Source organism: Cherax quadricarinatus, unplaced genomic scaffold (assembly GCF_038502225.1).
Source record: "Cherax quadricarinatus isolate ZL_2023a unplaced genomic scaffold, ASM3850222v1 Contig3250, whole genome shotgun sequence".
NCBI lineage: Eukaryota > Metazoa > Arthropoda > Malacostraca > Decapoda > Parastacidae > Cherax > Cherax quadricarinatus.
The window spans coordinates 5,456-31,925 of record NW_027198276.1 but is presented as its reverse complement, the minus strand read 5'-3'; the positions used below and the strand labels follow the sequence as shown (position 1 = coordinate 31,925).

The 26,470-nt window shown below is 42.7% G+C and overlaps 1 protein-coding gene across 1 annotated transcript; it reads right to left on the bottom strand.

Moving 5' to 3' along the window:
* Positions 1-192: 192 nt before the first annotated feature.
* On the bottom strand, positions 193-26,470 carry LOC138851990 (calcyclin-binding protein-like). Its single transcript, XM_070081586.1, has 5 exons — positions 26,435-26,470; positions 17,483-17,584; positions 8,668-8,812; positions 2,582-2,757; positions 193-1,635 (listed from the first exon to the last, which is right to left on the bottom strand). The coding sequence occupies exons 1-5, from the start codon at positions 26,453-26,455 to the stop codon at positions 1,558-1,560; spliced, it is 522 nt and encodes a 173-aa protein (XP_069937687.1). The 5' UTR covers positions 26,456-26,470; the 3' UTR covers positions 193-1,557.

The following is a 26,470-nucleotide window of genomic DNA, read 5'->3' as shown; positions in this document are numbered from 1 at the left end:
TAACCCAGGCCATGACCAGTCTCATGGTGGATCAGGGCCTCATCAACCATATTTCTTGTTTTGTTTTAATTAACATGAGAGTGAGGAGCTTTAACAAAGTGCTGCCTCATAAAATAGATAATGATCAATTACAAAACGGCCTTTCTATAAACAAAATTGAGCCCTTTACTAATTTAGGATGAAGAAGCGTCATTCAAAGATGTTTGGATTTTATTCAATGAAATGTTTGTGAACAGCACAGTGCATTATATACTACACTTAATATGCAATGCATGTTGTATACCAGTGCCTTCGTCAATATTTTAAAACAAACTATCAGGATGTAAATCTGTAGCTTCAGCTCAATCTTCACTTATGTGCATAAATTAATCATTGAAAGAACAGTAAAATAATAATAATGTACAAATAACCTGCATATAGGAGAAAGAAGCTTATAACAGTGTTTTGATCCAAATCTGCATGACCCTTGTCAGTGTAGTGCTTTTGATTATTTGATCCAACTTGGATCACTGATTAGTCACACAGTGTGACTTGTAAATAGTCTAAGTCAGACCAAAATATCATCATAATCTCCTTTCTCCTTTGTGCAGGCTATTTGTGTATTTGTTTGTCACGGTATTGTGTCTTTGGTCTTCAATTTATTTCATGGAATTAGCAACTAGCATGCTAAGTATATTATATAGCTGTATTTGTTGAGGAAATGTGTACAGTGTGCTATTTCAATGAATTTCTTTTGACCAGTAACTGGGAGGCACACCCTCTGTCTGACTTTCCTATCTGTTACAAAGTGCATGGTCCATATATTTTACCCGAGTCTCTCCCACAATCATTAAATTAGACTTAATTTGATTAAGTCCCTGTGCATGGAAAATATTGTTATTAATGGTATCTACTGCATCAAATGATCTTTTACTTTAACTTGTTAGTGCTGTTACTTTTTTTTTTATCAACACATAAGCTGTTTCCCACCAAGGTGGGGGTGACCAAAAAAGTAAGAAACACTTTCATCTTTACTCACTCCATCCCTGCTGGTACTTTATTTGAATAATGTTCTGGTTCCAGAGCACAATAATTCAATTTCTGTATCTTGCCAAAAATTTTCAAATTTCTAAAATTCCAATAAAGATAATATTGTCTAAGTTTGCACAAATTTCTTCCACATAACTAAATATACCATACTTAATTTTTTAAAAGAAAAATCTCTAATTCAAACAAATCATAGAAACTAATCAGCTCATTTTTAAATCCATGGAATGCCACAGATTGTTATGAACAAGAATTTGAGAAAAGAGGGACTGATATGCATTGGTTGCTATGAAATACTACAATGAAATTTAATCTACACATTTATGGAAAGAAAAATTCAAAACAACAGTTTTAGAGGTCATAAAAAATTAAACATTCACATCAAATTATGCTACAGTATGAAAATACTAAACATATACTTTTCAATCTTTTAACATGTCATGCTGTATATATTATTTTTAAAGATGTATTATATGAAATTCTATTTTTAGAAAGAAACTATTTCAACTGCATTAACAACGTATGACTTCATTAAAGGTCAAGATTTTCCAAGTCGTTTCCACCTTTCAGTGTCTTCTGCTGACTTTCGTACCACGTCTTGTTCAGCATCTGTGGGACATAAGAAGCATAGTAGTATTAAAATTATAGTCAAGCACCAAACAAGTATGAATCATACAGTACCCAGGGAATGGGGATTACTAAGACTTGAGCCAGAAAAAGGGAGAGTAGTTATAATGCCATGGATTAAGAGCCCTGCAGTCAGCAACAACAGGAGCAAGGAGCTAGTAACTACTCCTGTATAAATTACTAAATATGAAAACAAGAAAAACTTTCTTCTTTTTTTGGGGTTACCCGGCATTGGTGGAAGATAGCTGGTGTGTTAAATAAAAAAGGTAAGCAACAATTATTAGCCACTGTTGCTAGTGAGGTATACTAGTACGTGGGACACATATTGGCAGGTGGCAGATTTGTGGGTATGAAAAACGGTGTGTACTAGTACGTCTGACATAGATAAAAGGTTAAGAAGTAGCAATCTGTACAAAAAGTATTATTTTTATGGGGAAGCCATAAACCCATAGGGTTCACACAGCCTATGAGAAATGGGAGGTAACCAGGTTTGATCATCTATATTTTCTGGATATCAGTTCTTCTAACTATACAAACTTATACAACCTCTCCTTACTTAACGATGGAGTGCCGTTCCTAAGACCACTTCGGTAAACAAATTCGTTGCTAAGCAAGGAGCATACTATAATGGTAGTGGGTTTGTGTCAACCATCTTTGATATTGTTTTACTATCACCTTTGCACCATTTATAACATTTTTAGTATATTTTTAAATGTTTATACAGTAGTGTACTGTATACTGTAATAAACAGAATAGAGGAAATCAGCTGTAATATACATTATTTAGGTAAGCATACTGGTTAGAGACCCCGTCGTAAGTCCGAGTCGTTGGTAAATGAGTACGTTGCTAAGTGAGGAGAGGCTGTATTTAAACTGAAAATCAAACGCAAAATGATACATTCCAGGAAAAGAATTCATTTTAAACATACCTGCTTCATCTTATCATCGCCTTCATCATACATCTGTTTCATGAGGTCCATCATTCCAGCATTAGGATCATCACTGTTGACCTTAGGCTTACGTGCCTCGCTTGCTCGCACATCCTCAGCAGTGACACCTGCCCACTTTTGTTGTTCGCTCTTGCATAAGAACAACACCAACATATCTGAAACACACAAAATTTTTTTTAGCACATATACACATGCTTTTTCTCTCCTGCACACAAATGCATGTGCAAGTGCTTAAAGAGATGCACCTGCACATGGAAGCAAAATTTTTTTTTACCTTACTTATTTTACTAGCTGCAGGTTTAGAGTGCTACACAATACACAAACCTGCACATAGGAGTGAGAGAGAGGCTTATGACGAACTTTTGGTCCAACTTGGACCATTTGCAAAGTCACACTGACATGTTGTCATCAGCTTCTCTCTGTGTGGGTTTGTGTATTGTTCCAGTCAAGGTATTGTGCCTTTTTGTTCTTTGTTTAGAGCATTGGTTTCCCTTGTTCTGCACAATATATGTATTCAAATAATGGCACTGAGAAAAAGGGAAATCATTTCATAACTGGTAACTAAAAAAAAGTGCTGAAATCCATTATATCAGGAAAGACATTTAACCCTTTGAGGGTCGACAGGCCCTCTCCGAAACTCGTTCTCAGGGTTGGCCAAATTTAAAAAAAAAAAAAAATTATTTTCTCTTATGAAAAGATAGAGAATCTTTTCCCGATCATAAAGACACCAAAAGTTTGTAATTTGATAGAAAACTTACGGAATTATGCTCTCGTAAAGTTAGCGGTCTCGGCGATGTTTACGCATCGGCGATTTTGCCCACTTTGAGCCCCATTTTCGGCCAATTTCACTGTACTAGTCGACAAAAAACATGAATATTTCGCTAGAACTCCATTTTTTCTATCGAATGGGTGCAAGAAACCACCCATTTATGAAATTCAACTATCCAGTGCAGTGGTCAGAATTTAGCAATTTTGCCAATTTCACACAAATTTCAAAAGATGCCAATTTCCGAATAGGGTCCAGAATAAACAAGAAAGACATTCCTGGCACTAAAATGACATTTCCTCTAGTCATTAGTCACGTCTCAAGTCCCCTCTTATATTCTTTTGCTTTCCACTTTGAATTTTTATTCTCACAAAAAATATAAGATTTACTGTTATGCAGACTACTGCATTAGTGTAAAAAATGGTATAAATATTATTGCTGCACTTGTGAAAGAATATTAGACTCACCAGTTGACGAGTATTGCACGCTTGGCACGATTTCTTGACTTTTGAAGTTTGGTAAAAATCGAACATTTCTGCTACTTTGAGCTCAATTTCAAGGTACCTTTCATTGTAAAACCAGTCAAAATCATCTCAATTTCTGTAATATGTCTTCCATTCTATAAAATGAGACCAAGAAAACTAGAATACAACAATAAATACCATACGAAAATACACTGCAAAGTCGCTGATTTATTCCAAAAAAATGGTCAAAGTTTTTTTTTTCTCATTATGCACTGTGTGCTGCAGGATTTTTTTTAGACTGTGCATACTGACCACATAGACACATTCTTTCATATGAAGGCCTACCAGCTTTCTCCCACTAGATTTGAGGCCGCTAGAATTTATGCGTACTAGTACGTCAAAAACCCCTACGCGTAAGACGTACTAGTACGACCAAAACCCTCAAAGGGTTAAAGGAAATGCATATGACTATTTCCTGTAAAAAATCAAGATTTGGTAAAGGTGATTACTATAAATTTTAGTTAATCATGATTATGCAGGAAAAAGTGAACAATAATTTATGAAATACATTCTTTCACTTAGCAGTGAGGACATTCACAGGTAAGGCCTTACATGGCAGAATATAATAAGAGCCACCATGGCCCAAATCCAGAAAAGTGAACATAAAGATTCCATAACCCTTTCAGGGTCCATGCTGCATTTCTATGGCTCTGAAGCCAGGGTTCGTGCTGTATTACTATATCATGAGCTCAGCTCACAAAGATAAGCTGTGAGTGGTAAATCTGGGCCTAGATATGAGAATGCATTTATGTGGTAACTGTGCACCATATACAACAAATCCTGCAGCACACAGCGCATAATGAGAAATAACCGTGACCGTGTTTTTGGATTAAAACAGTGACTTTGCGGTGTACTTTTGTATGTTTTTTATGGTTGTATTCACAGTTTCTTGGTCTCATTAGATAGAACTGAAGATAATTTACAGAAATAAGAGATGATTTTGATTGTTTTAGTACTGAAAATAGCTTGAAATTGAGCTCAAAGTAGTGGAAATGTTTGACTTTTGCCAATCTTCATGAGTAAACAAATCACATCACACATTAGACCCACGTGGTGGGTCTAATGTGCCTTCACGAATGCGTTGATATTATTTATACATTTATTACAGTTATTATTAGCAGTTTGGAGGGATGTGTTGTGTATCTTTATATGTATATACTTCTAAACTGTTGTGTTCTGAGCACCTCTGCAAAAACAGTGATTATGTGTGAGGTGAAAGTGTTGAATGATGATGAAAGTATTTTCTTTTTGGGGATTTTCTTTCTTTTTTGGGCCACCCTGCCTCGGTGGGAGACGGCTGACTTATTGAAAAAAAAAAAAAAATATTACAGCATTGCATAACAGTAAATTGTCTATTTACTGGTGTGAATAAAAAATCAAAATGGAATTCTGGGTAGACGAAATAGTTGATTGGGCGATTTCTTGTGCTCAATAGATAAAATGGAACACATACTAGTGAAATAGCTAAGAATTTGGTCTAATGGAACAACAATTGGCAGAAAATAGGACTCAAAGTGGGCAAAATCGCTGATGCGTATATGTCGCTAGCATAGCAAAATTCGCAAGAGCATAATTTCGTCAATTTCTTTTTTTTAATTCATGGACCCTGTGGGGAATTTTCAGACTGGAAGTCTGGACCCTCAAGGGGTTAATGTTTAATCTGTTTGTGGTAATAAGTAAATATGGTCTTTATGCAACTGTACATTAGTTTCAGACCCCATAAGTACAGTAACTTGAGCTTCATATCTTCACTTTCCCCAAGGTCAACATTGTTCTTTATTGTTTAGATTTAGCGCTTATTCTTTTCTTACACGCAATACTTCGTACAGTATTTCATTTTCTTGAAATTTATAAGACAGGGTGAATACCTGTTTCTGTACAGATGTGTATTAGAAACCAGGCTGTACAACTTGTTTCAAGACAAGATTATGATGGATGGATTTATGAAGGATGAGGTTAATCATAGAACTGATGAGGGAAAAAAGGCGAGTGGTGCGTTGAGGTATATGTGGAGTCAAAAAACGTTATCTATGGAGGCAAAGAAGGGAATGTATGAAAGTATAGTAGTACCAACACTCTTATATGGATGTGAAGCTTGGGTGGTAAATGCAGCAGCGAGGAGACAGTTGGAGGCAGTGGAGATGTCCTGTCTAAGGGCAATGTGTGGTGTAAATATTATGCAGAAAATTCGGAGTGTGGAAATTAGGAGGTGTGGAGTTAATAAAAGTATTAGTCAGAGGGCAGAAGAGGGGTTGTTGAGGTGGTTTGGTCATTTAGAGAGAATGGATCAAAGTAGAATGACATGGAAAGCATATAAATCTATAGGGGAAGGAAAGAGGGGTAGGGGTCGTCCTCGAAAGGGTTGGAAAGAGGGGGTAAAGGAGGTTTTGTGGGCAAGGGGCTTGGACTTCCAGCAAGCGTGCATGAGCGTGTTAGATAGGAGTGAATGGAGATGAATGATACTTGGGACCTGACGATCTGTTGGAGTGTGAGCAGGGTAATATTTAGTGAAGGGATTCATGGAAACCGGTTATTTTCATATAGTCGGACTTGAGTCCTGGAAATGGGAAGTACAATGCCTGCACTTTAAAGGAGGGGTTTGGGATATTGGCAGTTTGGAGGGATATGTTGTGTATCTTTATACGTATATGCTTCTAAACTGTTGTATTCTGAGCACCTCTGCAAAAGCAGTGATAATGTGTGTGTGGTGAAAGTGTTGAATGATGATGAAAGTATTTTCTTTTTGGGGATTTTCTTTCTTTTTTGGGTCACCCTGCCTCGGTGGGAGACGACCGACTTGTTGAAAAAAAAAAAAAAATATATATATATATATATATATTTGAACTAACAATTACAGTGGACCCCTGGTTCACGTCATTAATCCGTTCCTGAGAGCTCATCATAAAGCAAAATTATCGGAAAGCGAATAAATTTTCCCCATAAGAAATAATGGAAATCAAATTAATCCGTGCAAGACACCCAAAAGTATGAAAAAAAAACTTTTACCACATGAAATATTAAGTTTAATGCAAAAGAATAATTACAATAGCAATAATAAAAATAGAATAAACACAATAGAATAATTGACACTTACCTTTAATGAAGATCTGGTGATGATTGATGGGATGGGAGGAGGGGAGAGTGTTGAAGTATTTAATGTTTAGAAGGGTAATCCCCCTCCATTAGGACTTGAGGTAGCAAGTCCTTTTCCGGGGTTACTTCCCTTCTTCTTTTAATGCCACTAGGACCAGCTTGAGAGTCACTGCTTCTGTCGCACAACATATCTGTCCATAGAGACCTGTACCTCTCGTCCTTTATGACTTTCCTAAAGTGGTTCACAACATTGTCAGTGTACATGTTGCCAACACGGCTTGCAGTAGCTGTGTCAGGGTGATTTTCATCAAAAAAGGTTTACACTTCAAGCCACTTTGCACACATTTCCTTAATTTCAATAGTCATTAGCACCCTTGGTCTCGATGGGTTGGCACTAGAAGCTTTCTTGGGGCCCATGTTGACTTATTTTGCAGAAGCAAGCACCAAAAACAGTGATAATATGGATAATATAGAATGTACTGAATGTATCCTTAGATGCACGCACACTGGCTGGCTTGTAAACACTGGACAAGTCTCGAATGAATCGTATCGCATACCGGGTTTTGTAACGGGAACCGAGGCAAATTTTTTGCAATATAAATGCTTCGGATACCGTATTTATCGGATACCGATGGCTTCGCGAACCGGGGGTCCACTGTAGATGGTAATGTACTTTGTATTCAGGATTACTTACAATACTAATATGAAGCTGTCAGTAAAACTGGTTAGTAACAGGCATAAAATTCTTGGAGAACTAAGAACTCAGTCAAACCGATGACCCCTTTTCACATACTATACAGAGTACAATTTACCAAAATGTTGCAGAGCTTTTTTTTTTTTTTTTTTTAGTGCTACAGGTAAGTGTGTGTGTTTGATAGGAGTGAATGAAGATGAATGGTTTTTGGGACTTAACGAGCTGTTGGAGTGTAAGCAGGGTAATATTTTGTGAAGAAATTCAGGAAAACTGGTTAGCCGGACCTGAGTCCTGGAGATGGGAGGTACAATGCCCGCAATTTAAAGGAAGGGTTTGGGATATTTGCTGTTTGGAGTGACATCTGAACTGTCATATCTGTGTGCCTCTGCAAAGATAGTGGTTATGTGTGAATGATGGTGAAAGTGTTTCTTGCTTTTTTGGGTCACCCGCCTTGGTGGGAGTCAGCCAGTGTGTTGGGGAAAAAAATATAGTATATGTATACGTATTGCATGTAATTTATTTTATTTATTATTATTATTAACACATCAGCCGTTTCCCACTGAGGCAGAGTGGCCCAAAAAAAAAGAAAAACTTTCGTCATCATTTGCTCCATTACTGTCTTGCCAGAGGCACCCTCACAACAGTTACAAGGTTTGACTAATAAGGCTAATTAAATTAAGCTTACCGATTCCAAATACAGATTGTAATCACAAAAGTTTTTGGTATTTTGCAAGTCAGAAAACAGATACAATAGCTTATGACATAATTCTTAGTCAAAAGAAAACCAAAGTTAGATCTAACTTCGTTTAAAAAAACAAAGGGGTACTACACAGAGGTGCATCTGGAATGATATCCTTATGAGAATCATAAATATTTATGCAAGTAAAATTGATTTTTCAGAGACCAAAACGGTTACCATTTTTCATCAATTTGCTAATTAAAAACCAAGCCAAAAGACATTGTATATGAATAAAACATTAAAACTAACCTGTTTTAACCTTGTGATAGCTGGCATCTGGCTTAATATTCTTGGCAAGATTAGTAATGTTAAGTTGGTAATTCTTGCCATCCAGCTCCTGGACCAGTACCTGTACACTTCTGCAAATATATATAAAAAAAAAAAAAATCATGAAAATTAGTTCAGTAATTTATAGCAAAAAATCTATTCAGTTATCTGTACAGCACCTCTTTTCATGGATCCAAACCTCACCTTCCCCAACGTCACCTGACCTGACCTGACCCTCACTTTATATACTAGTGATTCTGTATATTCCTTGTACTTGATAAAGTCCCCCAGTGGATGAAATGTAAAAATACAAGGTTCTTCTTTGCTACATGTGCCTTTATACTACCACTTGTCAGCTAACAGCCATATATCTTATCCAAATAAACATTTGCCCCCAGTCTTTAGTTTGCTGACGATGGCTTCAGTCTGAAGATACATACGCAGTGCTTTTCTGTTTTGTTTACATTCTGGTTCATTTATAGCATAAAAGAAATAGGTATATAAAGTGGTAAACAAATTCTACAGTACACAAAGAAGGTTTTTGAAAAGTAGTAGTAAGTGTGAAGTGATAGATTCTACTGTATCATAAAGATTAAACAGAAAAATATGATGAATGTAAGATTGAAATTGGAATTACTTATTTTGGATAGAATGATAAACAAGTTGCAAAGTGGATAAACAGCCCTTAACAATATGAACAATTAGTTTAAAAAAAGGGGTTTGGGATATTGGCAGTTTGGAGGGATATGTTGTGTATCTTTATACATATATGCTTCTAAACTGTTGTGTTCTGAGTGCCTCTGCAAAAACAGTGATTATGTGTGAGTGAGGTGAAAGTGTTGAATGATGAAAGTATTTTCTTTCTTTTCAGGTCACCCTGCCTCGGTGGGAGATGGCCAACTAGCTAAAAAAAATATATAGTTACTACATCAGTATAAAAAAAAAAAAAAAAAAATACTATATGATCCACACCTAGAGTCTGGAAGTGGAAAAATACAGTAACCACACTAAAGGATTGGTGGGGAAGTTGTAGTTTGGAAGGTAATTTGAAATGTGATATCTGCATTTCTAGAAAAACAGCTAGACAATGGATAACACCATTTTTCGTTCTTTGGGTCACTGTCCTTGTGAAAACTGGCTATTTAACCCTTTCACTGTTGGGGTCGTATTAGTACAGCTTACAAGCCAGTAGAAAAATAACCTGCACATAGAAGAGAGGAGCTTCTATGTGCAGGTCCAAGTCGGACCGAAAGGTCATCGTAAGCTCCTCCCTCCTATGTGCGGGTTATTTGTGTATTGTTTCAGTCATGGCATTGTGCCTTTTTGTTATTTACAAGCCAGTGTTGGTGCCATATTAATACCCCACAACGCTAGTGGCTTCAAATCTAGCGGGAGAAAGCTGGCAGACCTACACATGTGAGAATGGGTCTGTGTGGTCAGTGTGTGCAGTATATAAAAAATCCTGCAGTACACAGTGCACAACGAGAAAAAAAAAAAACTCCAACCGTGTTTTTGGTTTAAAATGCCAACTTTGAGGTGTATTTTCATATGGTAATTATGGTTATATTCTTGTTTTCTTGGTATCATTTGATAGAATAGAATGGAAGATCTATTACAGAAATAGAGATAATTTTGATTGGTTTCACGATGAAAAGTACCTTGAAATTGAGCTCAAAGTAGCGGAAATGTTCAATTTTTGATGATGTTCAAGAGTAAACAAATGACGTCACAGTCCAATACATGTCCAACTGACAAGTCTAATATGCAGTCACAAATGGGTTGACACTGTTTATACAATTACTATAATCCAGTAGTCTGCACAACAGTAAATCTTCTATTTTTTGTGTGAATAAAATTTCAAAATAGAAAGCAAGAGTAATATAAGAGGGTCCTGGAGATGTGACTGATGAACAGAGAAAATGTTATTTAAGTGCCAGGAATGTCCACACTGTTTATTCTGGACCCTATTTTGAAATTGGCATCTTTTGAAATGTGTGTGAAATTGACCAAATTGCCAAATTCTGACCACTTTATTGGGTAGTTGAAATTCGTAAACGGGGGGTTTCCTGTACTCAATCTATAGAACAAATGGAATTCTAGTGATATAGCTATGAGTTTGGTCAACTGGAACAATGGAATTGGCCGAAAACAAGGCTCAAAGTGGGCGAAATTGGTGATGCGTATATATCACCAAGACGATTAACTTTGCAAGAGTGTAATTCCATAAGTTTTCCATCAAATTTCGTACTTTTAGAGTCATTACCATCAGAAAAAGATTCTTTATCATTTCATAAGAAAATAATTTTTTATTTTTTTTTGAGAATTCTTCGACACTGAGCAGGGGTCTTGAGTGTGAAAGGGTTAAAGTAAATATCAAATCATAACACTATAATATACCAACTAGCTTATCTAAATACTTAATATAGAAGAAAAATAAAGAAAAATATTTAGTTTGGACATCCAAGTGTATGTGAGCGTGCTTGACAGCAGTGGAGGCATGTGGTTTTTATGACAATGTGCTGTTGGAGCATGAGCAAGGTAAGTTTTAACCCTTTCAGGGTCCAAGGCCCAAATCTGAAGTCACGCACCAGTGTCCAAGAATTTTCAAAAAAAAAAAATTGTTATTTTTTCTTATGAAATCGTAGAGAATCTTTTTGTGAAGGTAATAAAACAAAAAGTACGAAATTTGGTGGAAAATTGACGAAATTATGCTCTCGCGAATTTTGATGTGTCAGCGATATTTACGAATCGGCGATTTTGCCGACTTTGACTCCCATTTTAGGCCAATTACATTATTCCAGTCAACCAAATTCTTAGCTATTTCACTAGTATTACTTCTATTCTATCGATTGAGCACAAGAAATCACCAAGTCAACTGTTTCAACTACAAAATAAAGTGATCGGAAATTGTTAATTTGGCCAATTTAACACAAAGTTCAAAATATTCCAATTTCAAAATAGGGTCCAGAATAAACAATGTTTAACCCTTTCAGGGTTTCGGCCGTACTAGTACGGCTTACGCACCAGGGTTTTTGACGTACTAGTACGCCTAAATTCTAGCGCCCTCAAATCTAATGAAAGAAAGCTGGTAGGCCTACATATGAGAGAATGTGTCTGTGGTCAGTGTGCACAGTATAAAAAAAATCCTGCAGCACACAGTGCGTAATGAGAAAAAAAAAACTTTGACCGTGTTTTTGGATTAAAACAGCGACTTTGCACTGTATTTTCGTATGGTATTTATTGTTGTATTCTAGTTTTCTTGGTCTCATTTTATAGAATGGAAGACATATTACAGAAATTGAGATGATTTTGACTGGTTTTACAATGAAAAGTACCTTGAAATTGAGCTCAAAGTAGCAGAAATGTTCGATTTTTACCAAAGTTCAAAAGTAAACAAATCATGCTAAGTGTCCAATACACGTCAACTGGTGAGTCTAATATTCTTTCACAAGTGCGCTGATATTATTTATACCATTTCTACACTAATGCAGTAGTCTGCATAACAGTAAATCTTCTATTTTTTGTGAGAATAAAAATTCAAAGTGGAAAGCAAAAGAATGTAAGAGGGGCCTGGGGACGTGACTAATGAACAGAGGAAATGTTATTTTAGTGCCAGGAATGTCTTTCTTGTTTATTCTGGACCCTATTTGGAAACTGGCATCTTTTGAAATTTGTGTGAAATTGGCAAAATTGCTAAATTCTGACCACTGTATTGGATAGTTGAAATCGGTAAATGGGTGGTTTCTTGTACTCATTCGATAGAAAATATGGAGTTCTAGCAAAATAGTTACGATTTTTGTCGACAAATACACTGGAATTGGCCGAAAATAGGGCTCAAAGTGGGCAAAATCGCCGATGCGTAAACATCGCCGAGACCGCTAACTTCGCGAGAGCATAATTCCGTAAGTTTTCGATCAAATTTCATACTTTTGGTGTCATTATGATCGGGATAAGATTCTCTATCTTTTCATAAGAAAAAATAATTTTTTTTTTTTTTTTTTTTGGCCGACCCTGAGAACAAGTTTCGGAGGGCCTGGGACCCTGGGTCGACCCTCAAAGGGTTAAGAAATGGATCTCTTTCATACTTTCATAGATGAAAACGTAATCTAATTTTAAGTTAAGAGATCTACCCATGATGGTGTCAACTTCACCAACATGTATAGAACTATTTCACCCTTATATGAAGCATTATTTGTGCTGTTCAATAGTTTCTAAATAATCAGATTATTAAACCTTTTTTCATTATATTTTATGAATATTATCAAATTTTATTTTTTTTTTTTTTTTTTTTTTTTTTTTTTTTTCAACAAGTCGGCCGTCTCCCACCGAGGCAGGGTGACCCAAAAAAGAAAGAAAATCCCCAAAAAGAAAATACTTTCATCATCATTCAACACTTTCACCACACTCACACATTATCACTGTTTTTGCAGAGGTGCTCAGAATACAACAGTTTAGAAGCATATACATATAAAGATACACAACATATCCCTCCAAACTGCCAATATCCCAAACCCCTCCTTTAAAGTGCAGGCATTGTACTTCCCATTTCCAGGACTCAAGTCCGACTATATGAAAATAACCGGTTTCCCTGAATCCCTTCACTAAATATTACCCTGCTCACACTCCAACAGATCGTCAGGTCCCAAGTACCATTCGTCTCCATTCACTCCTATCTAACACGCTCACGCACGCTTGCTGGAAGTCCAAGCCCCTCGCCCACAAAACCTCCTTTACCCCCTCTCTCCAACCCTTTCGAGGACGACCCCTACCCCGCCTTCCTTCCCCTATAGATTTATATGCTTTCCATGTCATTCTACTTTGATCCATTCTCTCTAAATGACCAAACCACCTCAACAACCCCTCTTCTGCCCTCTGACTAATACTTTTATTAACTCCACACCTTCTCCTAATTTCCACACTCCGAATTTTCTGCATAATATTTACACCACACATTGCCCTTAGACAGGACATCTCCACTGCCTCCAACCGTCTCCTCGCTGCTGCATTTACCACCCAAGCTTCACACCCATATAAGAGTGTTGGTACTACTATACTTTCATACATTCCCTTCTTTGCCTCCATAGATAACGTTTTTTGACTCCACATATACCTCAACGCACCACTCACCTTTTTTCCCTCATCAATTCTATGATTAACCTCATCCTTCATAAATCCATCCGCCGACACGTCAACTCCCAAGTATCTGAAAACATTCACTTCTTCCATACTCCTCCTCCCCAATTTGATATCCAATTTTTCTTTATCTAAATCATTTGATACCCTCATCACCTTACTCTTTTCTATGTTCACTTTCAACTTTCTACCTTTACACACATTCCCAAACTCATCCACTAACCTTTGCAATTTTTCTTTAGAATCTCCCATAAGCACAGTATCATCAGCAAAAAGTAACTGTGTCAATTCCCATTTTGAATTTGATTCCCCATAATTTAATCCCACCCCTCTCCCGAACACCCTAGCATTTACTTCTTTTACAACCCCATCTATAAATATATTAAACAACCATGGTGACATTACACATCCCTGTCTAAGACCTACTTTTACCGGGAAGTAGTCTCCCTCTCTTCTACACACCCTAACCTGAGCCTCACTATCCTCATAAAAACTCTTTACAGCATTTAGTAACTTACCACCTATTCCATATACTTGCAACATCTGCCACATTGCTCCTCTATCCACTCTATCATATGCCTTTTCTAAATCCATAAATGCAATAAAAACTTCCCTACCTTTATCTAAATACTGTTCACATATATGCTTCAATGTAAACACTTGATCTACACATCCCCTACCCACTCTGAAACCTCCTTGCTCATCCGCAATCCTACATTCTGTCTTACCTCTAATTCTTTCAATTATAACCCTACCGTACACTTTTCCTGGTATACTCAGTAAACTTATTCCTCTATAATTTTTACAATCTCTTTTGTCCCCTTTCCCTTTATATAAAGGGACTATACATGCTCTCTGCCAATCCCTAGGTACCTTCCCCTCTTTCATACATTTATTAAACAAAAGTACCAACCACTCCAACACTATATCCCCCCCTGCTTTTAACATTTCTGTCATGATCCCATCAGTTCCAGCTGCTTTACCCCCTTTCATTCTACGTAATGCCTCACGTACCTCCCCCACACTTACATTCTGCTCTTCTTCACTCCTAAAAGATGGTATACCTCCCTGACCAGTGCATGAAATTACTGCCTCCCTTTCTTCCTTAACATTTAAAAGTTCCTCAAAATATTCTCGCCATCTACCTAATACCTCCATCTCCCCATCTACTAACTCCCCTACTCTGTTTTTAACTGACAAATCCATACTTTCCCTAGGCTTTCTTAACTTGTTTAACTCACTCCAAAATTTTTTCTTATTTTCATTAAAATTTCTTGACAGTGCCTCTCCCACTCTATCATCTGCTCTCCTTTTGCACTCTCTCACCACTCTCTTCACCTTTCTTTTACTCTCCATATACTCTGCTCTTCTTATAACACTTCTGCTTTGTAAAAACCTCTCATAAGCTACCTTTTTCTCTTTTATCACACCCTTTACTTCATCATTCCACCAATCACTCCTCTTTCCTCCTGCCCCCACCCTCCTATAACCACAAACTTCTGCCCCACATTCTAATACTGCATTTTTAAAACTATTCCAACCCTCTTCAACCCCCCCACTACTCATCTTTGCACTAGCCCACCTTTCTGCCAATAGTCGCTTATATCTCACCCGAACTTCCTCCTCCCTTAGTTTATACACTTTCACCTCCCTCTTACTTGTTGTTGCCACCTTCCTCTTTTCCCATCTACCTCTTACTCTAACTGTAGCTACAACTAAATAATGATCCGATATATCAGTTGCCCCTCTATAAACATGTACATCCTGGAGCCTACCCATCAACCTTTTATCCACCAATACATAATCTAATAAACTACTTTCATTACGTGCTACATCATACCTTGTATATTTATTTATCCTCTTTTTCATAAAATATGTATTACTTATTACCAAATCTCTTTCTACACATAGCTCAATTAAAGGCTCCCCATTTACATTTACCCCTGGCACCCCAAATTTACCTACTACTCCCTCCATAACATTTTTACCCACTTTAGCATTGAAATCCCCAACCACCATTACTCTCACACTTGATTCAAAACTCCCCACGCATTCACTCAACATTTCCCAAAATCTCTCTCTCTCCTCTACACTTCTCTCTTCTCCAGGTGCATACACGCTTACTATAACCCACTTTTCACATCCAATCTTTATTTTACTCCACATAATCCTTGAATTAATACATTTATAGTCCCTCTTTTCCTGCCATAGCTTATCCTTCAACATTATTGCTACTCCTTCTTTAGCTCTAACTCTATTTGAAACCCCTGACCTAATCCCATTTATTCCTCTCCATTGAAACTCTCCCACCCCCTTCAGCTTTGTTTCACTTAAAGCCAGGACATCCAGCTTCTTCTCATTCATAACATCCACAATCATCTCTTTCTTATCATTTGCACAACATCCACGCACATTCAGACTTCCCACTTTGACAATTTTCTTCTTCTTATTCTTTTTAGTAATCTTTACAGGAAAAGGGGTTACTAGCCCATTGTTCCCGGCATTTTAGTTGACTTTTACAACACGCATGGCTTACGGAGGAAAGATTCTTATTCCACTTCCCCATGGATATAAAAGGAAAAGTAATAAGACCAAGAACTATTAAGATAAAATCAAAGAAAACTCAGATGAGTGTGTATAAATAAATGTGTACATGTATGTGTAGTGTGACCTAAGTGTAAGTAGAAGTAGCAAGACATACCTGTAATCTTGCATATTTATGAGACAGACAAAAGACACCAGCAATCCTACCATCATGTAAAACAATTACAGGCTTTCGTTTTACACTCACTTGGCAGGACGGTAGTACCTCCCTGGGTGGTTGCTGTCTACCAACCTACTATTAACTCCACACCTTCTCCTAATTTCCACACTCCGAATTTTCTGCATAATATTTACACCACACATTGCCCTTAAACAGGACATCTCCACTGCCTCCAACCGTCTCCTCGCTGCTGCATTTACCACCCAAGCTTCACACCCATATAAGAGTGTTGGTACTACTATACTTTCATACACGTTTTCAAATGTAAAACAAAAAAGATCTACATTTTTTTTACATACTTTCAGATGTTGAAAAAACGCATATATACGTTTGGACCGTTTAAGGGTTAAATTATTAATCTTCTTCCTGTAAAAACAGGGCAAGAAATATATCCTGAACAAATGTAATAGTATTCAAGTGGGTAGACATGTTCCCGCTAGTGCTGTCTTATAGCCAGGTTGCAATGGCTCTGAAGGCCTATGGGTCATCAACAGCCTTGCTGATTAGGCTGCCATTGAGGAAATTTGTCCTCAGGACAAGCTGAGAGCAATTCAAAAACATGTCTTGAAACAAGTCACACTGAGACAAGGGTGTGGCAGTAGTCAAAAATAAAAAAAATCACCGAGGCAGTGTAAGCAAAGAAATCCCCCTCTATGATTTTCATTTATAGTAAAAATAAAACACATTTATGAGTTCTTGTTTCTAGAGAGACTTTATAGCTTAAATGTTCATAAACAACATCTCATTTAACATTAAAAAATGAAATCAGATAAAATTTAAAAACATTAATATAATTTCAGAAATCTTAAACACAGCACATTATACTCAAGTTAACAGATACTGTATAGATATACATACATATAAAAAGATAATTAAAAGGGCTACACACTACAATCTCACCTCAATCTCCAATTTTCGTAGTTCTTGTGAAAGAATATCCTGAATCCGTTTTCGAGTGGCAGAGGCCACTAATGTGCGTAGTTCTTCAACATCTTTCAGGACCTGCAAACAAAAATACCCATATTTAGGCATACCATGTAAACCAAATACACATACCAATACAGCAGTATGGAGTGAAAAAAAATTAAAATTAAAATGTAACTGAAAGTCACAAACAAATGAATTATTAAAACTAGGATTAATTTTCTTCAAGCCAATAGATAGTGGAACTGATTCGACTATAAAATACCCTTGACCTTATATTCACAAATACTACTGTAATGAAGATCTAATACAGTGGACCCCTGGTTTACGATCACCTCCCAATGCGACCAATTATGTAAGTGCGTTTGTACATGTATGTTTGAGGGTCTGAAATGGACTAATCTAATTCACAATATTCCTTATGGGAACAAATTCAGTCAGTACTGGCACCTGAACATACTTCTGGAATGAAATTATATCGTAAACCGGGGATCCACTGTATAACTGTATTAAATAAAGCCAACTCGATAACAACCTAACACCTTACACCATCACCTTTTGCTTGCATAACAATCATCTGTCGAGTATCCTACACCTTCACTTGTAATGCAGCTTACACACTGGTCTTGACCAGCAAAAAAGCAGTCATGAGCGTGTATTCAACTTTCAACAATAAATATGTACATTAACTGGGATTAAACAAATCATAACTTTACTGAAACATACCAGGAAGATGGCATGAATATAAACTGAAACAAGTCTCAAGAAAAGACCAAGACTCACACATTCTCAGGAGCAAAGAGAAATATAGTGGTTAGATAAAAGTAAATCACCGAGATAAAACTGAAAGCATATATAGAGTCCAGGAGAGGGTGAAAAAAATAAAGCCACTTATGAAATTGAAAGAAACTCAAAATACCTTTACTCATAGACAAAATCCAAGACAAACACCACATCTAGAATTGGGCCCTTGCTTAAAGGAGATGGAGCTAACACTGATGACAACAAAGAAATTAGCAAAAAAACTGGTCTCAATATGACTCCAAGTTCAGTAAGCTAATAATCAGATTTAAGATTGACAATTAAGATGAATATTTCATGAAAAGTCACTCCAGTCATTAAAAACCATTGATATAGTCTTACTCCATGAAGGTGACAGCAAAACAAGTGCAAAAAACTACAAAATATTATTGATGACCTACACTATCAAAATCTTTGAATGAATTTTTAGAAGCAACATTGTTAGTCATAAAGAACCACAACAGCGACATATCCAGAGCAATATGGATTTAGAGCAAGTTGTTCCTGCTTCTCATAATTGCCAGACCAGAGCAATATGGATTTAGAGCAAGTTGTTCCTGCTTCTCATAACTGCTAGACCAGAGCAATATGGATTTAGAGCAAGTTGCTCCTGCTTCTCATAATTGCCAGACCAGAGCAATATGGATTTAGAGCAAGTTGCTCCTGCTTCTCATAATTGCCAGATGAGAGCAATATGGATTTAGAGCAAGTTGCTCCTGCTTCTCATAATTGCTAGACCATTACGACGTGGTCTTGGATGCACTGAAACACAAAACGCAGATGAAGTGTGCAGAACAGAGACTGGTAAAGCCTTCAACAAGTGTGCCAAAAACATAAACAACATGCTAAAAAATAACTGGGAAAGCAGGCAGAACGATTTTTAATTTTCTAACAAACTGGAAGGACTGTTCTGCCAACGTTGGAATGCATTTAGCTAGCACCAACAGCTTAATTGATCAGGCTATTAACAGGGGGACCAGGTTTAGGAGTGAGCTGCAGGGATGGTAACCCAAGGAATTCTGTACTGGTAACCTTCAGAACAGTCAGAAAGCCCAGGGCAGAGCAAGACTGAATTGTGATAGATAAATAAGCCGGAGAGTTGATGTTAGTGTCATATTGAAGGGCTATCTTGTCCCATCTCCAAACAAACTCTGCCTCTGCCACAATTCCTAATATTTGTAATAATATATTTTAAATATGATGCTAGACACTTTTAAGGCAATACAGGAATCATTTTAATATCCTAAACACAGTAAAACAAAAATCTCAATGTACCTAATTACTGTACGAATGCCAGGGAATAGTATCAAATGGTATGTCAGGTACTTTTTTTTTTATGTGATTTGGGGCCCAATGGTAAGTGTTTAGATCACAAATGAATGGACCAAAATTTGATCCTGGAGTTAACGCTCCCCTGGGTTATCCTGGGTGGCTAACCCTCCCCTGGGTTATCCTGGGTGGCTAACCCTCCCCTGGGTTATCCTGGGTGGCTAACCCTCCCCTGGGTTATCCTGGGTGGCTAACCCTCCCCTGGGTTATCCTGGGTGGCTAACCCTCCCCTGGGTTATCCTGGGTGGCTAACCCTCCCCTGGGTTATCCTGGGTGGCTAACCCTCCCCTGGGTTATCCTGGGTGGTTAACGCTCCCCTGGGTTATATTGGGAGGCTAACCCTCCCCTGGGTTATTCTGGGTGGTTAACCCTCCTTTGGGTTATCCTGGGTGGCTAACCCTCCCCTGATTTATCCTGGTTGATGACCCTCCCCTGGTTTATCCTGTGTGGCTAACCCTCCCCTGGGTTATCCTGGGTGGCTAACCCTCCCCTGGGTTATCCTGGCTGGCTAACCCTCCCCTGGGTTATCCTGGCTGGCTAACCCTCCCCTGGGTTATCCTGGGTGGCTAACCCTCTCCTAGGTTATCATGGGTGGTTAACCCTTCCCTGGGTTATCTTGGGTGGCTAACCCTTCCCTGGGTTATCCTGGGTGGCTAACACTCCCATGGGTTATCCTGGGTGGTTAACCCTCCCCCGGGTTATCCTGGGTGGCTAACCCTTCCCTGGGTTATCCTGGGTGGCTAACCCTCTCCTAGGTTATCATGGGTGGTTAACCCTTCCCTGGGTTATCCTGGGTGGTTAACCCTCCCCTGGGTTATCCTGGTTGGTTAACCCTCCCCTGGGTTATTCTGGGTGGCTAACCCTCCCCTGAGTTATCCTGGGTGGCTAACCCTCCCCTGGGTTATCCTGGGTGGCTAACCCTCCCCTGGGTTGTCCTGGGTGGCTGGGTTATCCTGGGTGACTAACCCTCCCCTGTGTTATCCTGTGTGGCTAACCCTCCCCTGGGTTATCCTGGGTGGCTAACCCTCCCCTGGGTTATCCTGGGTGGCTAACCCTCCCCTGGGTTATCCTGGGTGGCTAACCCTCCCCTGGGTTATCCTGGCTGGCTAACCCTCCCCTGGGTTATCCTGGGTGGCTAACCCTCCCCTGGGTTATCCTGGGTGGCTAACCCTCCCCTGGGTTATCCTGGGTGGCTAACCCTCCCCTGGGTTATCCTGGGTGGCTAACCCTCCCCTGGGTTATCCTGGGTGGCTAACCCTCCCCTGGGTTATCCTGGGTGGCTAACCCTCCCCTGGGTTATCCTGGGTGGCTAACCCTCCCCTGGGTTATCTGGGTGGCTAACCCTCCCCTGGGTTATCCTGGGTGGCTAACCCTCCCCTGGGTTATCCTGGGTGGCTAACCCTCCCCTGGGTTATCCTGGGTGGCTAACCCTCCCCTGGGTTATCCTGGGTGGCTAACCCTCCCCTGGGTTATCCTGGGTGGCTAACCCTCCCCTGGGTTATCCGGGGTGGGGGTTATCCTGGGGGGCTAACCCTCCCCTGGGTTATCCTGGGTGGCTAACCCTCCCCTGGGTTATCCTGGGTGGCTAACCCTCCCCTGGGTTATCCTGGGTGGCTAACCCTCCCCTGGGTTATCCTGGGTGGCTAACCCTCCCCTGGGTTATCCTGGGTGGCTAACCCTCCCCTGGGTTATCCTGGGTGGCTAACCCTCCCCTGGGTTATCCTGGGTGGCTAACCCTCCCCTGGGTTATCCTGGGTGGCTAACCCTCCCCTGGGTTATCCTGGGTGGCTAACCCTCCCCTGGGTTATCCTGGGTGGCTAACCCTCCCCTGGGTTATCCTGGGTGGCTAACCCTCCCCTGGGTTATCCTGGGTGGCTAACCATCCCCTGGGTTATCCTGGGTGGCTAACCCTCCCCTGGGTTATCCTGGGTGGCTAACCATACCCTGGGTTATCGTGGGTGGCTAACCCTCCCCTGGGTTATCCTGGGTGGCTAACCCTCCCCTGGGTTATCCTGGGTGGCTAACCCTCCCCCTTATCCTGGGTTATCCTGGGTTATCCTGGCTAACCCTCCCCCCTGGGTTATCCTGGGTGGCTAACCCTCCCTACCCTGGGTTATCCTGGGTGGCTAACCCTCCCCTGGGTTATCCTGGGTGGCTAACCCTCCCCTGGGTTATCCTGGGTGGCTAACCCTCCCCTGGTTTATCCTGGGTGGCTAACCCTCCCCTGGGTTATCCTGGGTGGCTAACCCTCCCCTGGGTTATCCTGGGTGGCTAACCCTCCCCTGGGTTATCCTGGGTGGCTAACCCTCCCCTGGGTTATCCTGGGTGGCTAACCCTCCCCTGGGTTATCCTGGGTGGCTAACCCTCCCCTGGGTTATCCCTGGGTTATCCTGGCTAACCCTCCCCTGGGTTATCCTGGGTGGCTAACCCTCCCCCTGGGTTATCCCCTGGGTTATCCTGGCTGGCTAACCCTCCCCTGGGTTATCCTGGGTGGCTAACCCTCCCCTGGGTTATCCTGGGTGGCTAACCCTCCCCTGGGTTATCCTGGGTGGCTAACCCTCCCCTGGGTTATCCTGGGTGGCTAACCCTCCCCTGGGTTATCCTGGGTGGCTGGGGGTTATCCTGGGTGGCTAACCCTCCCCTGGGTTATCCTGGGTGGCTAACCCTCCCCTGGGTTATCCTGGGTGGGTAACCCTCCCTGGGTTATCCCCTGGGTTATCCTGGGTGGCTAACACTCCCCTGGGTTATCCTGGCTGGCTAACGCCTGGGTTATCCTGGCTGGCTAGCCCTCTCCCTGGGTTATCCTGGCTGGCTAACCTCCCCCGGGTTATCCTGGCTGGCTAACCCTCCCCTGGGTTATCCTGGGTGGCTAACCCTCCCCTGGGTTATTCTGGCTGGCTAACCCTCCCCTGGGTTATCCTGGCTGGCTAACCCTCCCCTGGGTTATCCTGGGTGGCTAACCCTCTCCTAGGTTATCCTGGGTGGTTAACCCTTCCCTGGGTTATCCTGGGTGGTTAACCCTTCCCTGGGTTATCCTGGGTGGCTAACCCTCCCTTGGGTTGTCCTGGGTGGCTAACATTCCCCTGGGTTATCCTGGGTGGCTAACCCTCCCCTGGGTTATCCTGGCTGTCTAACCCTCCCCCTGGGTTATCCTGGGTGGCGAACCCTCCCCTGGGTTATCCTGGGTGGCTAACCCTCCCCTGGGTTATCCTGGGTGGCTAACCCTCCCCTGGGTTATCCTGGGTGGCTAACCCTCCCCTGGGTTATCCTGGGTGGCTAACCCTCCCCTGGGTTATCCTGGCTGTCTAACCCACCCCTGGGGTATCCTGGGTGGCTAACCCTCCCCCGGGTTATCCTGGATGGCTAACCCTCCCCTGGGTTATCCTGCCTGGCTAACACCTCCCCTGGGTTGTCCTGGGTGGCTGAACCTCCCCTGGGTTATCCTGGGTGGCTAACCCTCCCCTTGGTTATCCTGGGTGGCTAACCCTCCCCTGGGTTATCCTGGGTGGCTAACCCTCCCCTGGGTTATCCTGGGTGGCTAACCCTCCCCTGGGTTATACTGGGTAGCTAACCCTCCCCTGGGTTAAACCCTCCCCTGGTTATCCTGGGTGGCTAACCCTCCCCTGGGTTATCCTGGGTGGCTAACCCTCCCCTGGGTTATCCTGGGTGGCTAACCCTCCCCTGGGTTATCCTGGGTGGCTAACCCTCCCCTGGGTTATCCTGGGTGGCTAACCCTCCCCTGGGTTATCCTGGGTGGCTAACCCTCCCCTGGGTTATCCTGGGTGGCTAACACTCCCCTGGGTTATCCTGGCTGGCTAACCCCTGGGTTATCCTGGCTGGCTAACCCCTGGGTTATCCTGGCTGGCTAACCCCTGGGTTATCCTGGCTGGCTAACCCCTGGGTTATCCTGGCTGGCTAACCCCTGGGTTATCCTGGGTGGCTAACACTCCCCTGGGTTATCCTGGCTGGCTACCCCTCCCCAAGGTTATCCTGGCTGGCTACCCCTCCCCAAGGTTATCCTGGCTGGCTAACCCTCCCCAAGGTTATCCTGGCTGGCTAACCCCCCCCTGGGTTATCCTGGCTGGCTACCCCTCCCCAAGGTTATCCTGGCTGGCTAACCCTCCCCAGGGTTATCCTGGCTGGCTAACCCTTCCCAGGGTTATCCTGGCTGGCTAACCCTCCCCCGGGTTATCCTGGGTGGCTAACCCTCCCCTGGGTCCTATCCTGGCTGGCTAACCCTCCCCTGGGTTATCCTGGCTGGCTAACCCTCCCCTGGGTTATCCTGGCTGGCTAACCCCTGGGTTATCCTGGCTGGCTAACCCCTGGGTTATCCTGGCTGGCTACCCCTCCCCAAGGTTTTCCTGGCTGGCTACCCCTCCCCAAGGTTATCCTGGCTGGCTAACCCTCCCCAAGGTTATCCTGGCTGGCTAACCCCTGGGTTATCCTGGCTGGCTAACCCCTGGGTTATCCTGGCTGGCTAACCCCTGGGTTATCCTGGCTGGCTAACCCCTGGGTTATCCTGGCTGGCTAACCCCTGGGTTATCCTGGCTGGCTAACCCCTGGGTTATCCTGGCTGGCTAACCCCTGGGTTATCCTGGGTGGCTAACCCCTGGGTTATCCTGGCTGGCTAACCCCTGGGTTATCCTGGCTGGCTAACCCCTGGGTTATCCTGGGTGGCTAACCCTCCCCTGGGTTATCCTGGCTGGCTAACCCTTCCTATCCTGGGTTATCCTGGGTGGCTAACCCTCCCCTGGGTTATCCTGGCTGGCTAACCCTTCCTATCCTGGGTTATCCTGGCTGGCTAACCCTCCCTATCCTGGGTTATCCTGGCTGGCTAACCCTCCCTATCCTGGGTTATCCTAGCTGGCTAACCCTCCCCGGGTTATCCTGGCTGGCTAACCCTACCCTGGGTTATCCTGGCTGGCTAACCCTCCCCTGGGTTATCCTGGCTGGCTAACCCTCCCCTGGGTTATCCTGGCTGGCTAACCCTCCCCTGGGTTATCCTGGCTGGCTAACCCTCCCCTGGGTTATACTGGGTGGCTAACTGGGTTATCCTAACCCTCCCCGGGTTATCATGGATGGCTAACCATCCCCCGTGTTATCCTTGCTGGCTAACCCTCCCCTGGGTTATCCTGGCTGGCTAACCCTCCCCTGGGTTTTCCTGGCTGGCTAACCCTCCCCTGGTTTATCCTGTGTGGCTAACCCTCCCCTGGGTTATCCTGGGTGGCTAACCCTCCCCTGGGTTATCCTGGCTGGCTAACCCTCCCCTGGGTTATCCTTGCTGGCTAACCCTCCCCTGGGTTATCCTGGGTGGCTAACCCTCTCCTAGGTTATCATGGGGGTTATCCTGGGTGGCTAACCCTCCCCTGGGTTATCCTGGCTGGCTAACCCTCCCCTGGGTTAACCCTCCCCTGGGTTATTCTGGGTGGTTAACCCTCCTTTGGGTTATCCTGGGTGGCTAACCCTCCCCTGATTTATCCTGGTTGATGACCCTCCCCTGGTTTATCCTGTGTGGCTAACCCTCCCCTGGGTTATCCTGGGTGGCTAACCCTCCCCTGGGTTATTCTGGCTGGCTAACCCTCCCCTGGGTTATCCTGGCTGGCTAACCCTCCCCTGGGTTATCCTGGGTGGCTAACCCTCTCCTGGGTTATCCTGGCTGGCTGGGTTATCTAACCCTCCCCCTGGGTGGCTAACCTGGGTTATCCTGGCTAACCCTCCCCTGGGTTATCCTGGGTGGCTAACCCTCCCCTGGGTTATCCTGGGTGGCTAACCCTCCCCTGGGTTATCCTGGGTGGCTAACCCTCCCCTGGGTTATCCGGGGTGGCTAACCCTCCCCTGGGTGATCCTGGGGCTAACCCTCCCCTGGGTTATCCTGGCCCTGGCTAACCCTCCCCTGGGTTATCCTGGGTGGCTAACCCTCCCCTGGGTTATCCTGGGTGGCTAACCCTCCCCTGGGTTATCCTGGGTGGCTAACCCTCCCCTGGGTTATCCTGGGTGGCTAACCCTCCCCTGGGTTATCCTGGGTGGCTAACCCTCCCCTGGGTTATCCTGGGTGGCTAACCCTACCCTGGGTTATCCTGGCTGGCTAACCCTCCCCTGGGTTATCCTGGGGTTATCTGGCTAACCCTCCCCTGGGTTATGCTGGGTGGTTAACCCTCCCCTGGGTTATCCTGGGTGGCTAACCCTCCCCTGGGTTATCCTGGGTAGCTAACCCTCCCCTAGGTTATCCTGCGTGGCTAACACTTCACTGGGTTATCATGGGTGGTTAACCCTCCGCTGAGTTATTCTGGGTGGCTAACCCTTCCCTGGGTTATCCTGGGTGGCTAACCCTCCCCCTGGGTTATCCTGGGTGGCTAAACCTCCCCTGGGTTATCCTGGGTGGCTAGCCCTCCCCCTGGGTTATCCTAGGTGGCTAACCCTCCCCTGGGTTATCCTGGGTGGCTAACCCTCCCCCTGCGTTATCCTAGGTGGCTAACCCTCCCCTTGGGTTATCCTGGGTGGCTAACCCTCCCCTAGGTTATCCTGGGTGGCTTACCCTCCCTCTGTGTTATCCTAGGTGGCTAACCCTCCCCTGGGTTATCCTGGGTGGCTAACCCTCCCCCAGGCAATGGAAGATAATCATGTTAAATCTATAGTGAGAATATCTTAAATTCCTTGGATCAAGAGCCCTCCCCCGGCAACATCACTACTGAGGTCCAGTCAGCCTCTCGTGGCACTCACTCATCATACATTAAACCTCACTGTTAACACCACTAAATATACCAGCAGCCTCACCTTTTCACTCTGTAGGATACTCACCTCCTCGAGTTTATTAGACATAGCGAGGAATGAGGC

Coding starts and splice junctions, on each gene's coding strand:
- LOC138851990 (XM_070081586.1), bottom strand. CDS start 26,455: ATGTCTAATAAACTCGAGGAG. Junction 8,813..17,482: donor TACGAAAATTGGAGATTGAG/GTGAGATTGTAG, acceptor ACTGAACTAATT/TTCATGATTTTTTTTTTTTT. Junction 1,636..2,581: donor GCGATGATAAGATGAAGCAG/GTATGTTTAAAA, acceptor TATGTCCCACAG/ATGCTGAACAAGACGTGGTA.